At 48.2% G+C, this 14,436-nt stretch overlaps 1 protein-coding gene across 1 annotated transcript; it reads right to left on the bottom strand.

Moving 5' to 3' along the window:
* Positions 1–10,768: 10,768 nt before the first annotated feature.
* LOC308171278 (zinc finger BED domain-containing protein 5-like) lies at positions 10,769–12,648 on the bottom strand (the record flags this gene model as incomplete). The annotated part of the gene is made up of 4 exons (XM_080546113.1): positions 10,769–11,245; positions 11,496–11,795; positions 11,984–12,132; positions 12,180–12,648. The coding sequence occupies 4 exons, from the start codon at positions 12,646–12,648 to the stop codon at positions 10,769–10,771; spliced, it is 1,395 nt and encodes a 464-aa protein (XP_080402239.1).
* Positions 12,649–14,436: the final 1,788 nt, after the last annotated feature.

Below are 14,436 nucleotides of genomic sequence, written 5' to 3'. Positions count from 1 at the left end.
ATAATGTCTTTTTTGATGATTATGCCTGTACAGCGCTGTCAATTTTCAAATAATGCTATAGGCTATATATATATATATATCTACCCTCCCTCCACCCCCACCCAGAGAGCTTTGGACTGTCTGGATATGAACACTTGATCTCTGCACTTTATATTTATATTAATTATGACTCTTGCACTTTGATGTTGGTTTGCACTGTCTTGTCCTGTCTTGCACCTATCCTGCTGTAAACCGTGCTCCATTGTTCCAAACCAAATTCCTAACATGTTTACATGTCATGGCAATAAAAGTCTTCTGATTCTGATTCTGATTCTGATATGAATGTTCAGTTGTGATATGAACGAGCCGTGGGCCAACAACAGCAAGGAAGGTGGACAACGTGGGAGGCTGTGATCAACAGAGCCATCACATGGAAGGATATGTGGAGGCTGCCCCAAGCAAGGCTGAGCTTCTCGATCAGGGCCACCTACGACACCCTTCCCAGTTCCCGGAACCTGCACCTCTGGTACGGCACAGAGGAGACCTGCCAACTCTGCAACGCCAACAACCCAAACTTGCGACACATCCTCTCTGGATGCAAGGCGGGACTGACGCAGGGTCGGTACAGATGGCGGCACGACCGGGTGCTGCGCAAACTTGCAGAAATTCTGGAAGCACGCAGACTGGAATCAAACAAGAGCAGCCCAGTCACATCACAGCAGCGGATCCAGTTTGTCCGGCAAGGGGGAGAAAGTCAGGGCAGCAGCACGAAGCAGTGGTCCCTCCTGTCTCCTGGAGGAGAGTGGAACATGAGAGCTGACCTCGATCGACAGCTGAAGTTCCCACACGAGATCACATCAACCTCCCTTCGGCCAGATGTCGTACTCTGGTCTACCCCGATGAGGACAGTCATCATGGTGGAGCTGACCGTTCCATGGGAAGAGGGGATGGAGGCTGCCTTCGAGAGAAAGAAGGAAAAGTACACAGACTTGGCAGCTGCGTGCTCGCAAGCAGGGTGGAGGGCAGTCACCTATCCTGTGGAAGTTGGGTGCAGAGGCTATACAGGAACATCTACACAGCGGCTCCTGAGGTCGCTGGGGATCACAGGATCCAAGCTGAGAAAGGCGCTCAAAGACCTGGCGGAGGAGGCTGAACAAGGGAGCTTCTGGCTCTGGCTCAGAAGAAAGGACAAGGCGTGGGGGAAAGGAGGATCCTAGGGCTGGCTGCAGGGAGTGGCAGGGAGACGTCCCTGTCACTGCTCCACCACCTTGAGATGTTCCGGGATTAAAGGAGCGAAACATCAGTGAAGGGTGGCTCCCGGCTGACGACCCTGCAGTCAGCCCACTGGCACCGTCGGAGGTGCGACAGGCAGCAATGCCCAGCAGGTATACCCACCTGTGCTTTCATCTATTTAATCTGGCTTGCCAGTGACTACTGAGAAAAGAGCAGTTGGCATCCAGGAAAGACTGGTGGGCTGCCAGGGAAGTCTGGCTGGCGGCAGGAAAGACTGCACCGGGGGTGGCGGGGCTAGTTACCCTTTAAACACGTCCTTGTAGCCTTGCTACAGGGACTCCCCAAACTAACTACAAGCAAAATAAGGAAAAAACAACCCGGCGGTCCACCGAGAGGCGGGATGGAAGATGGACCAATCAGGACAGATAACACGGTAACGACTGGAACGGCAACGACTAACGATCAAAGGATCCTGAGAGAATGCAGCTGTGGGTGGTCCAAAGTAACAACCTACTTGGGCCTGCGGATCCACCAGGGGAGGACAAAATGCGGCGGCAGCTATCAGATGCAAACTTGCACTGCGCCAGCAGGTCAGACAAGGAGGAATCAGAGCCAGGTTGAGCACCACAGTGCTACTGATCCCACCATTGCATCCGGTGAGAGAGAGCAAGAACAGCCTCCCCAGCAGGATTTGCAACCACATCTGCACGACCCACAACAGGAGCATCAGAGCAGAACGCCAGGTAGAGAATCCACCAAGGAAACCCCAGAGAAGCCAGACCGGAAACCCAAGATCAAGTGGCCAAAGGCCAGCGACAAGGATTCATGGAGAAGCTTCGACGAAAGCTTACATACCACCCTCCAGAACAGTCTAAGAGGCAGCACAACGTCCAAGCTGAACATCTTCGGCCATATCATCTATGAGGAAGGCAAGGGAAGATTTGGAGAGATGCCTCAGAGGAGGACCGTTCCTAGGCAGAGCGGGAGACGGGAGAGAGAAATCCTCCAGCTGGTAAAGGAGCGGCGACGTTTGCGGAAGGCATGGAGGAGAGCTGAGGAAGAGGAGAAGGAGGGCTTGCAGAACCTCTGGAGTCAGATCAGAACCAGACTCACCCACCTGAGGCGAGCTGAAAGGATCAGGAAACGTAGAAGCAACAAGGAAAAGGCAAGGACGAACTTCTTCCGGGACCCGTTCAAGTACGCCCGGGGTTTGCTTGAGGAGACGAAATCGGGGAAGCTGCAGACCACCGAGCAGGAGCTGGAGGAACACATCAAGGACCAGCTCAGTGACAGCCAAAAGGAGAGTCCCCTTGGTTCCCCAGGGCACGTACCGCTCCCACCCGAGCCCTCTTCTCAGTTTGACACCACTCCCCCCAGATGGTCTGAAGTTAAGCAGGCGGTGGAGCATGCGAGAGCTGCATCTGCACCCGGACCAAATGGCGTCTCCTATAGGGTATACAAGAACTGCCCAATGACCCTGAAGCTTTTGTGGAGACTAATGGGCATTGCCTGGAAAACAGAATCCATCCCTTCAGCATGGAGCAGAGCAGTCACTACCTTCATCCCGAAAGAGAAAGACTCCCATAACATCAGCCAATTCAGAGGCATAGCCTTATTGAATGTGGAGGGGAAGATCTTCTTCTCAGTGATGGCAAAGCGCATGACCAGCTACCTCCTGGCAAACAATTACATCGACACCAGCTGTCAGAAGGCAGGCGTCCCAGGATTTCCTGGCTGCGTGGAGCACTCGGCTATGATCTGGGAACAGATCCAGACAGCGAAGCGGAGCAAATCAGACCTGCACGTCGTTTGGCTGGACCTTGCAAATGCATATGGGTCTGTTCCCCACCAGCTCATCCACTTTGCCCTCAAATTCTTCCACATACCACCGTGCATCCAGAGCCTACTAGCAACCTACTTTAACAACTTCCATGTATGCTACACAACCCAGGAGTTCTCAACGTGTTGGCACCGGCTGGAGAAAGGGATAGCGATGGGTTGTTCGATCTCCCCCATCCTTTTCACAGCAGCGTTTGAGATCATCCTAATCGGCGGAAGACAGATGGTCCGAGGAATCAGATCCCAGTCAGGTCTGCGACTCCCAGCCCTACGGAGCTATATGGATGATGTCACCACACTCCTTCAGACAGCAGCGTGCACAGCGAGACTTCTGAAGAGGTTTGAGGAGCTCCTAACATGGGCCCGGATGAGGATAAAACCAACTAAGTCCCGCAGTCTCTCAATCAGGAAAGGAGTCCGGAATGACAACATCTCTTTCTCAGTGGATGGCGAGAAGATCCCGCTGCTAGTGGACCATCCTGTGCGAAGCCTCGGAAGGCTTTACACGGCTGACTTTTCTGACAAGCACATGGCTTCTTCTGTCACTTCCCAGCTCTTGGACGGCCTGAAGAAGATCGACCAAAGCCTCCTGCCAGGGAAATTCAAGGTGTGGTGTTACCAGTTCACCTTATACCAACGTCTCATGTGGCCCCTGAAGTTGTGTGACATCACTTTAACAACAGTGCTGAAGTTGGACGCAAAAGCCAACAACTACATCCGCAAGTGGCTGGGCCTTCCCCGCTGCCTCACTAATACAGCGCTGTTTGGAAGAACCACACTGAAGCTCCCACTGAAATCCATCAGCCTGGGCTATAAACAGGAGAAAGTGAGACTCGTGTTCGAGCTGAGAGACTCACCCGACCCGTTTGTCCAACACAGCAAGGCCCAGGTTCGCACAGGACGCAAGTGGGATGCCACGCAGGCAGTTGACCAGGCCATCAATCGCTTGAAACACCAGGAGATCGTCGGGGTGCTGCAGCCAGGCAGGACTGGTTTTGGATGGGGATCAGCACCCAAGATGTGGTCCAAGGCAACGAGGAAGGAAAGGAAAGATCTAGTTATCTCCGAAGTCGTAAAGATCGAAGAGGAGTGCTACAAAATCAGAGCCGTGGGCCAACAACAGCAAGGAAGGTGGACAACGTGGGAGGCTGTGATCAACAGAGCCATCACATGGAAGGATATGTGGAGGCTGCCCCAAGCAAGGCTGAGCTTCTCGATCAGGGCCACCTACGACACCCTTCCCAGTTCCCGGAACCTGCACCTCTGGTACGGCACAGAGGAGACCTGCCAACTCTGCAACGCCAACAACCCAAACTTGCGACACATCCTCTCTGGATGCAAGGCGGGACTGACGCAGGGTCGGTACAGATGGCGGCACGACCGGGTGCTGCGCAAACTTGCAGAAATTCTGGAAGCACGCAGACTGGAATCAAACAAGAGCAGCCCAGTCACATCACAGCAGCGGATCCAGTTTGTCCGGCAAGGGGGAGAAAGTCAGGGCAGCAGCACGAAGCAGTGGTCCCTCCTGTCTCCTGGAGGAGAGTGGAACATGAGAGCTGACCTCGATCGACAGCTGAAGTTCCCACACGAGATCACATCAACCTCCCTTCGGCCAGATGTCGTACTCTGGTCTACCCCGATGAGGACAGTCATCATGGTGGAGCTGACCGTTCCATGGGAAGAGGGGATGGAGGCTGCCTTCGAGAGAAAGAAGGAAAAGTACACAGACTTGGCAGCTGCGTGCTCGCAAGCAGGGTGGAGGGCAGTCACCTATCCTGTGGAAGTTGGGTGCAGAGGCTATACAGGAACATCTACACAGCGGCTCCTGAGGTCGCTGGGGATCACAGGATCCAAGCTGAGAAAGGCGCTCAAAGACCTGGCGGAGGAGGCTGAACAAGGGAGCTTCTGGCTCTGGCTCAGAAGAAAGGACAAGGCGTGGGGGAAAGGAGGATCCTAGGGCTGGCTGCAGGGAGTGGCAGGGAGACGTCCCTGTCACTGCTCCACCACCTTGAGATGTTCCGGGATTAAAGGAGCGAAACATCAGTGAAGGGTGGCTCCCGGCTGACGACCCTGCAGTCAGCCCACTGGCACCGTCGGAGGTGCGACAGGCAGCAATGCCCAGCAGGTATACCCACCTGTGCTTTCATCTATGAAGTAGCCAACAATTCTCATGTCGACCATGATAATAATAGGCTACAACAGGGTTGTACATAGATATACGCAGATTCATATTTGGATAGTTGATTTTGGCACCATTGTATAGTAGCCAATTGCAGAGAGTATACATTATTTTGTTTGTTTACTGCACATTATAAATGAAATGAAAATAGCTGTTGTGAAAAGTGAAAATATAGTGTGTTCATGTTGCAGTGAAATCTATTTACATAGATATATCAGATGTGATATTTCTACTACAAACGAACACAGAGAGACAGATAATTCAAGTAACATTTTTATTTACTTGCAATGTTCACGTCAATTCTTCCAAGTAAAAAGTATGGTAATTAATATGAACACCAATATATATTTAAAAAAAGTAGAAAGTGAATAGGAGGTCGCCGGAGCGCTCAGCGTGGGCGCTGTCAGGTAGACAGGGCAGAAGAGGCATCAGGCCTGGCCATGGGACAGTCAGCATCCCCAGCACACCGTTGCTGGCTTGGTGCATGTGCCACAGACAAATCGTCCACATGACTGGCAGATGTTAATTGCTTTGTTCCCTCGACATATGGTGCCTTGACACTTTTTTCTTTTCACCTGTGGGGACGGAGGTGTGCGAGGATTTTCGAGCTGCAGTCGCCTTCTCGCTGCTGGTGTAGAAGGAAGCCTTGTCATTACCAGTGGCTCACACAGCTCCCCTGCCAACTTAAAAAGGAATTTCTTCCTGCTTATCCTGACGCCCATGCACTGGCTGTACAGAATGCGTGCATTAATTGCAGCCATGTCCAACATGTTGTAAAACACAGCTACAGGCCAACGGCGGGTCCCTCCTTTTACTGTGTATTTCCTCGTCATCTGGTCCAGAACATCAACACCGAACTTAGTGCTGTTGTAGTAGGAAACCGTTTCGGGCAGTTTCTTTGGGCCATCATCAGTAGAAACGGTTTGATGCAGTGTGCTGAGGAGGCATACATTTTTCTTAGGTTTTGCCTGGTAAACCGTGAGTGTGGCTTCTCCAGCCCTCAGCACCTTGCTGGAAAATCTTTCAGTCTGTGCCCGTGTACATGGGGGCAACTCCCGTCTGATTTTATTAATTGTGCCAACAATTGTGGTTTGTTGGGCCAAAAGGGTGTTTGCCAGTGGCAAGGAGGTGAAGTAATTGTCTGTCGTGACATTTCTTCCTTTGCCCACGAACGGCTCCATCAGACGCAGCACAACATTGTCCGATAACCGCTGACCGGCCGGCCTGCTTGCATCTTTCCCTAGGTAGGGATGTGCGTTCAACATGTATTTGGTGTCCACATCCGCTGCAACCCAGAACTTTATGCCAAATTTGTCAGGTTTATTGGCCATGTACTGTGTGAAACCACATCTTGCTTTGGTCGGGAACAACTGTTCATCCACGGTAATGTTGTCACCAGGTGTGTACGATGCAATGCTGTTTTTCACAAATTTGTCAAAAATGTCTGAAATCATGGCAAATTTATCCACCGGAACGCGGGCAGCTCGTGTGTTCTTGTCATCAAAGCGTAGATAGCGCATGATATCTCGGAACTTCTGTCGAGTCATTGTCTCCTTGAAGACAGCGATTCCGAATTGTGATGACCAGAGGTCATCCACCCTCACGGACTTGGAACATAAAACTCCTTTGTAGTAAAGGAGACCCACGAATGCCTTTAGTTCGTCCATTGTCAAATTGAACATCTCATCATTACTCCGGTCAGCTTCTGCCTGAGTGTACTTCAGAATCTGTTGCCACATTTCCGTGTCAATCAGACACAGTAGACTGCTCAACGGACTTGTAATGTTCGATTTGGCATAACGAGTCGGGCCTGGAGCTGTCTTTATGATATTGGCCTGTCGTTCTCTGCCTCTCCGAGGGCCTGGGTTGCGCTGTGTTGCGCCTGGTTGCTCAGTCCACACTGTGCCGTCTCGACCCTGCTCTTTCGTGGCTTCACTTGCGTCCTCAATGTCAGAGTCGCATTCTGAAGCATCTGCGTCTGATTCAATGACATGATCGCCTGCTGCCTGTAAGACACAATAAACTATTAGTTGTTGTTTTCATGTAATCATGCACAGAAAAACAATAGCCTATATGATGCGATTTTATATTAGCACGGGACATGTCCACACACAATAAACTATTAGTTGTTGTTTTCATGTAATCATGCACAGAAAAACAATAGCCTATATGATGCGATTTTATATTAGCACGGGACATGTCCACACACAATAAACTATTAGTTGTTGTTTTCATGTAATCATGCACAGAAAAACAATAGCCTATATGATGCGATTTTATATTAGCACGGGACATGTCCACACACAATAAACTATTAGTTGTTGTTTTCATGTAATCATGCACAGAAAAACAATAGCCTATATGATGCGATTTTATATTAGCACGGGACATGTCCACACACAATAAACTATTAGTTGTTGTTTTCATGTAATCATGCACAGAAAAACAATAGCCTATATGATGCGATTTTATATTAGCACGGGACATGTCCACACACACACACAACTGACAATGCAATCTATATTAGTTTTTCATACTATAATTTACAGATTTTTTGTTTACAGTGTTGTAACCAAGTCTTACCATGATTTTTCTCTCATCATCTCCTGATTCTCCCCCGCCGTCCGAGTGGTCCGCTGGTACATCGTGCATGTAGGCTAAAATCTCTTCAGGGGACCACTCGCGTCTGCTCTCTGGGCGACTCATCACAGCAAAATTACGAGTAGTTCTGGTCTCCAACTGTAATGCAGGCTAATTTATAGGAATAAGTGTGTTCATATGCAAACATATTCAATGGCATGTAATTAGTAGGCCATTGTTTATCACAGATGAATCCTGACAATTGAATGCCATTGAGATTGAAATTAGTAGGCCATTGTTTATCACAGATGAATCCTGACAATTGAATGCCATTGAGATTGAGACGCGGTAGCCTAATAGTGATAATGACTTCTATTTGAGTAGCCTATTATCGTCTCATTAGGACGGCCAATGTAACACGTTGTTTTTTGGATTTTGCATTCCTTGTTTTGTGGTAAACGAATCGTACAGGTACCAAACAACGAAATTTGGGAGGGGGGGCTCCCCTGGTGCTAGGAAACTAGGTGCTAGGAACTGGTGCTATAACTGTGTTCATGTTATAATGTTTAGTGAACGAACAATTGTTAGGTGTTTGCCACAAATCGGAATTATCTTGCCGTGAAATGTGTACATCAAATAACATGATGTCGGCGATCTACTAGAACTGCGGGACGACTGCAATGTAGGCTACCATATATATCTGCCATATCATACCGTTTTATATTGAAAAATATGATGGTAAATAAATACATGTGGGACCGATGTATGATATGGCAGAGGTGTGGTGTGTATCAGTCTGTCTCGTTCCAGCGAGTCAACTCGTGTTGACTCAATAAGACATGCGCTTGATGGGGGGAGTGTTGATGGCTCTCGATCGTTTCCGATCAATGAACAAAGACATCGGGTTCCCCCGCAGTCACAGTGCTACATGAAAATATCTAGCCACACACCACATAGCATACCTCCGCCCTATATGTATTTATCATCATATTTCTCAATATAAAACGGAGGTACGATATATGGCAGATATATGTATGGTATATTATGGCAGTTTCTGGCGCCTGTCCCGTTCTGTTGTTCAAAGAATATAATATAAAACGCATCACTGCACTGCTGTCTGTCCTGTGTTGTTTTGTTTGCATTGCATTTTAGCACAGTGCGCCGATTAGATAGAAGATGTTCTACAGAGGGTGATGTAACCCCTCCCTCCCCTCCCTTCCCCCACCCCTCCCCTGCTGTTGTGTCTCGATACCTGGTCAACACAGCTTGTACGAATATTATATAACGAACGGATATTTATAATAGACCTACAGTATATAATGTATTATTGTTTTTTCTGAGCAGTCCCACTCAGAATTTTTCATTTTATTCGACAGATCTAGTGAAGTCGCGTTGTGCATTGAATGACACTATTTATAGCGCTGTAAATTTTCAAATAATGCAATAGGATATATATATGAATTTACAGAAACATATCATCATGAATGGAAACACGCAAGAGCGTGTATTTGACAAATAAAGTTTGCGTGTGTTGTGGTCCATCCAGGCAGGAGAGAGAGTTGGGGGCAGCCAAGCGGGTTTCAAAGACGGCTCTCCCGCTTACTAAGCTTACAGCAGTCGCAGGCTTGTGCATCTATGTGAAGCTCATAATTATAATAACACAATATTGCAATATTTATTACTATTATTTGTTTTATTATAATAATCAACCATCATTCATTAGTAGCCTAATGAAAACTCCTGCAGTCCGGATCAATCTCCTCTCCACTTTACCGTGCATGCACGCGCTCCTGTGAGATCATTCAAGTTTAAAGTATTTGTCATTATATAAAATACAATTATATAATGTAATCAAAATAAAAAGAATGAACATATTCAGCCATTCCATATAATAACATATATTATAGCAGTTGCAGGGGCAGACAGGCTGACGTTACCGGCGAATTTTACGACAAATAAACAGACTTTATCACTGTGAAGCTCATAATTATGATAACACAATATTGCAATATTTATTACTATTCTTTTTTAATAATGATAATCAATCATCATTCATTAGTAGCCTAATGAAAACTCCTGCAGTCCGGATCAATCTCCTCTCCACTTTACCGTGCATGCACGCGCTCCTGTGAGATCATTCAAGTTTCAAGTATTTGTCATTATACCAAATACAATTATATAATGTAATCAAAATAAAAAGAATGAACATATTCAGCCATTCCATATAATAACATATAATATAGCAGTTGCAGGGGCAGACAGGCTGACGTTACCGGCGAATTTCACAACAAATAAACAGACTTTATCACTGTGAAGCTCATAATTATGATAACACAATATTGCAATATTTATTACTTTTCTTTTTTAATAATGATAATCAACTTTCATTCATTAGTAAAGCTCCCGCAGTCACAATCAATCTCCTCTCCATATATATAATTTCCCCACTTCTCTGCTTCTCTGCGCATAGGAACTTTATATGCATTTTTAGAGGTAGCCTAGTGATCTTGTCATTTTCTCTTCTTGTGTGACATCGCCATCCAGCGATCTTTGTGCGTCAGTTCACACTCTCCCATTGTGAAGAGTGGTCGTGTGATTCGACACCTCGTCGCGCTAAAAGTAGGTAAAAAAACGTCGCTGTCCTAGTGTTAAAAAGCATGTCACTGAATGCCAAATAATAAATTGGATTTAACTGGGCAGTTGGAATATCATTATCATTAGTCATCAGAGAGCAGAAAAGCCATGTGAATGTGAATACAAATTATGTTTATGAGTGTTAAACAAACTCAGACAAGAGAATACAAACAGAATACAGACAGACGCTCCGGAACAGCAGCAATTGCACACGTCTGGTGCAGAACAAACAGTAGGCTACAAAACTGTACATTACAACTAACATTGTTCGTTTTTTAAGTGTGCTGGTGTGACATTTCGCCAAATTGCACGGGGGGGGGGGGATTAGTGTGAGCCCTGCGCTTGGTGGTTCTCCGCCAGTTTCTTCACTGCGGGTTGCAGAGAAGTTAGTTTCAGTCGCAGTGCACCTGAGGCCGTCAAGTTGAAGCGATTGCGGTACTTGGACTGCATGTGGAGGACCTGGCTGAATCCCTGCTCCACCAGGTATGTGGTTGGGAAAGCCAGAAGAAGCAGCCTCACTTTCTCCCACAGAGCCGGGTAACGCTGAGAGTACTTGACCCACATGTTGCCCCAGCCAGAGGTGCGGAAAATAGCCTGGGCCTCATCGTCACTCTGGATGTCGATGAGATGCTCCTGGATTGCTTGCTCGCATTCCGCCACGTCCGCCTGAAAGGGTTGCACCACCCAGATGGGAACATCAAGGTCCAAAAGATCCCTGAAGCGGATCTTCAAGTCAGCATTCACCATCCTCAGGTGCTCTGTGTAAATGAGGAGGCGCTCATCGGTAAGAGCCTCAGACACCTGCAATGAGCATAACCAGGAAATTGTTATCTGTGCAGAATGTTAATATCTGATTTTGAACTGGTTATTTTATTGCTAATTAGTTAACTAATTGATGTTTCTTAAAGTTTATACTCATAATACATAAGAACACAGAACATAAGTTATTTATACTAACCAGGAACACAAATATCGTTTTGCATAGAGTAGCCTACATTTATTACATGTATTATTTATTATTATCATAATTTAGTAGCCTAGGCTAGATTACCTTGGTCAACAGCAGGAAATGAGCAAACTGCCTCCTGCCTATGCTCTGCCTGTATAGATCCAGCCTGGAGGTGAGAATCTGGATGACCGCCTTGCTCTGGACCAGAGTAACTCCTTTTCCTTGGAGCTTCAGTGTGACTTCATTCATTTTTCCAAAGAAGTCTGCGAGGTACATGATGTCGCAGCGGCTGGATGACACCTGTTCCCCAAGAGCTGCATCCACCTCCTCCAGGAACTCCACGATGCTGTCAAACAGCTCACAAAAGCGAGCAAGGCAGTTTCCTTTTGAGAGCCAGCGGACCTCAGTGTGAAGAAGAAGACGCTCAAAGGTCTCGTCATTTTCCTGACACAGCTGTCTGAACAATCTGGTATTCAGGGCGTGGGCTTTTATTTAGTTTATTGCCTTGACTGTAACATTGAGAGACTCATGGAGAGGTGGACAACGTTGTGGCGGTGCAAGACACAGTGGACTGTGAGGACATGCGGGACCTGCTCCTTCAGCAGAGCGGTGAAGCCACGGTACCTGCCAACCATGGACGGGGCACCGTCAGTGGCACATGCAAGGATGTTCTTGATTGGGATTGACTTCTCCTGTAGATATGCATCCAGTGCATTAAAAATGGTCTGGCCCTTGGTGTCTGTTTCCAGATATTTGGAAAATAAAATTCCTCAGCCATCTCCTGACTGTTGGAGGCACTATAGCGGACATAGGCCATCAACAGAGCATTATTGTCAGCAGTGGTTGTCTCATCCAGCTGAAGGCTGAATGGAGTTTTCCGCAGGATGGCACACAGCTGCTCCTCTGTATCGGCGCCCATTTCATCTATCCTGCGTGCTACGGTGTCATTGCTGAGTGGGATGGATTTCAGCACCTGTGTGGGATCACGCTCCATCACAGTAGATATTACTTCTTTGATGGCAGGGAGTACCAACTTCTCTCCAATTGTGAACGGCTGCCCACATTTGGCTATCAGCAGGGAGATATTATAGGATGCTATTAGCCCGCTGTCAGTCTGGGTGGTCTTCCTAGCGAAGAGACTGCTGATGGTGCTCCTACCATGTTTCTCTTTGAGGGCCTGGAAGAATGGACGCTGCTTATCTGCCTTGTCCGGGTGTATCTTGTTAAGGTGCTCCTTTAGACGTGAGGGTTTCATTGCCTCATTGGAAAATACTTGTTCACACAGTAAACACATTGGGAGTTGGTCATTGTTAGGAGACGGTATGAAGCCATAGCTAAGATACTCAATAGAGTACTGTCTGCATTTGAGCTTTTTCGCGGCCATTTTGATGATATAATATGATTTTAGTTGTTTTATAATGCTATGCTGAGAGCGCTCAGAGATGGGTGCTCTGACTGAAAAGACAGTTTGTCCAACTGACCGTTCGTGCATTTACGAACGTACCAGTAATAACACTGCTGACAGCTGACCAATCGCAAGCAGAGTAGTGCTTATGCGTTCGTTTCCAGGACATCACAAGAGATCACTAAAAAGCGATCGTATATTTTTGTTTGTAAACGTTAAGACGAACACATCGCAATGCTAACCTCAGAATGGCACTAGGGATAACTTCCACAACAGCACTTAATAGTAATACATTTATGTAATATTATACTGTGATGAACGTTGGGAGGGGACATTCGTAGCTGATTGCTCGGTTATATTCTTGGTAACCGACAGGGCCCTTTCCCGACTGGGTCATTACAATATTATCGCTTTTTTGTGATAGGTTGCTCCTGCTGTGATGTTCTGGTATCTTGGTATGGTATTAGCACTCATTTTAACTAAATTAAATAAGCTGTATTGAAAGGAAGCGAACGCATAAGCGCAGAGGGTAGTGTGTATATGCGGGGAGTGAGTATTTGTCTGCGTCACAGAACCCGGCCAAGTTCAGAACACTGCGCTCTGGGAGCGCTCAGAGACGGGTGTTCTGACTGAAAAGACGGTTTGTCCGAGCGAACTGACTGTTCGTGCATTTACGAACGTAATAACACTGCTGACAGCTGTTTTTCATGAGAAAAATACTTTATGCATTAACGCCCCCCAAGAACACCTCAACGCCCCCCTTTTAAAAATATTTGGTCCAGCGCCCCCCGATGTTGTCTGAACGCCCCCTGGAGTACTCACTTAACACGATGGAGAGTTCCGCCACAGATATGTCCCCGTTTGAATGTTCCCTGGGTTATCAACCGCCTCTATTTCCCCAACAGGAGCTGGAGGTGGCGGTCCCTTCCACCAGGGTCCACCTCCGCCGGTGTCGGCGCATCTGGAGAACAGCCCGGGCCGCTCTGCTGCGAGCCACTGAGCGGTCCCGTCGATGCGCCAACCGGCGGAGGGTGCCGGCCCCGGCCTATCGACCTGGCCAGAAGGTCTGGCTATTGGCCCGGGACCTGCCCCTCCAGACCTCCCAGACCTCCTCACGTAAGCTTAACCCACGCTACGTCGGTGCCTATACCGTCGACCGCGTCATAAATAATTCTGCGGTGCGGTTGAACCTCCCGGCCGCTCTCAAGGTCCACCCAGTGTTCCATGTGTCCCTCCTCAAACCCTTCTCCACCAGCCCCCTGTCACCCCCTGCTCCAGCCCCCCCACCCCCCCAGGTCCTGGAGGATGGCGACCCTGTGTGGTCGGTGGACCGTCTACTTGCCGTTCGCCGTAGGGGACGGGGGTTCCAGTATCTGGTTGACTGGGTGGGCTACGGCCCCGAAGACCGGAGTTGGGTGCCCCCGTCTTATCTCGCTGATCCGGCTCTTCTGGACGAATTCTACCGGGCTCACCCGGAAGCTCCAGGGCGGTCGTCCGGTGCCTCCCGTCAGGAGGGGGGTACTGTTGTGGATCCCGCTTCGGCTCCACTCGCTTCCACCTCGGCGCCGCTCGGGGAGACCAATCAGGCGCAATCGGAGACAGCTGCGCCGGCTCCAGCAGGTGTCTACAATCTCCGGA

Source organism: Nansenia antarctica, assembly GCF_963989245.1.
Source record: "Nansenia antarctica genome assembly, chromosome: 15".
Classification (NCBI taxonomy): Eukaryota; Metazoa; Chordata; class Actinopteri; order Argentiniformes; family Microstomatidae; genus Nansenia; species Nansenia antarctica.
The sequence above is the reverse complement of the archived record's forward strand: the minus strand, read 5'-3'. Positions and strand labels throughout refer to the sequence as shown.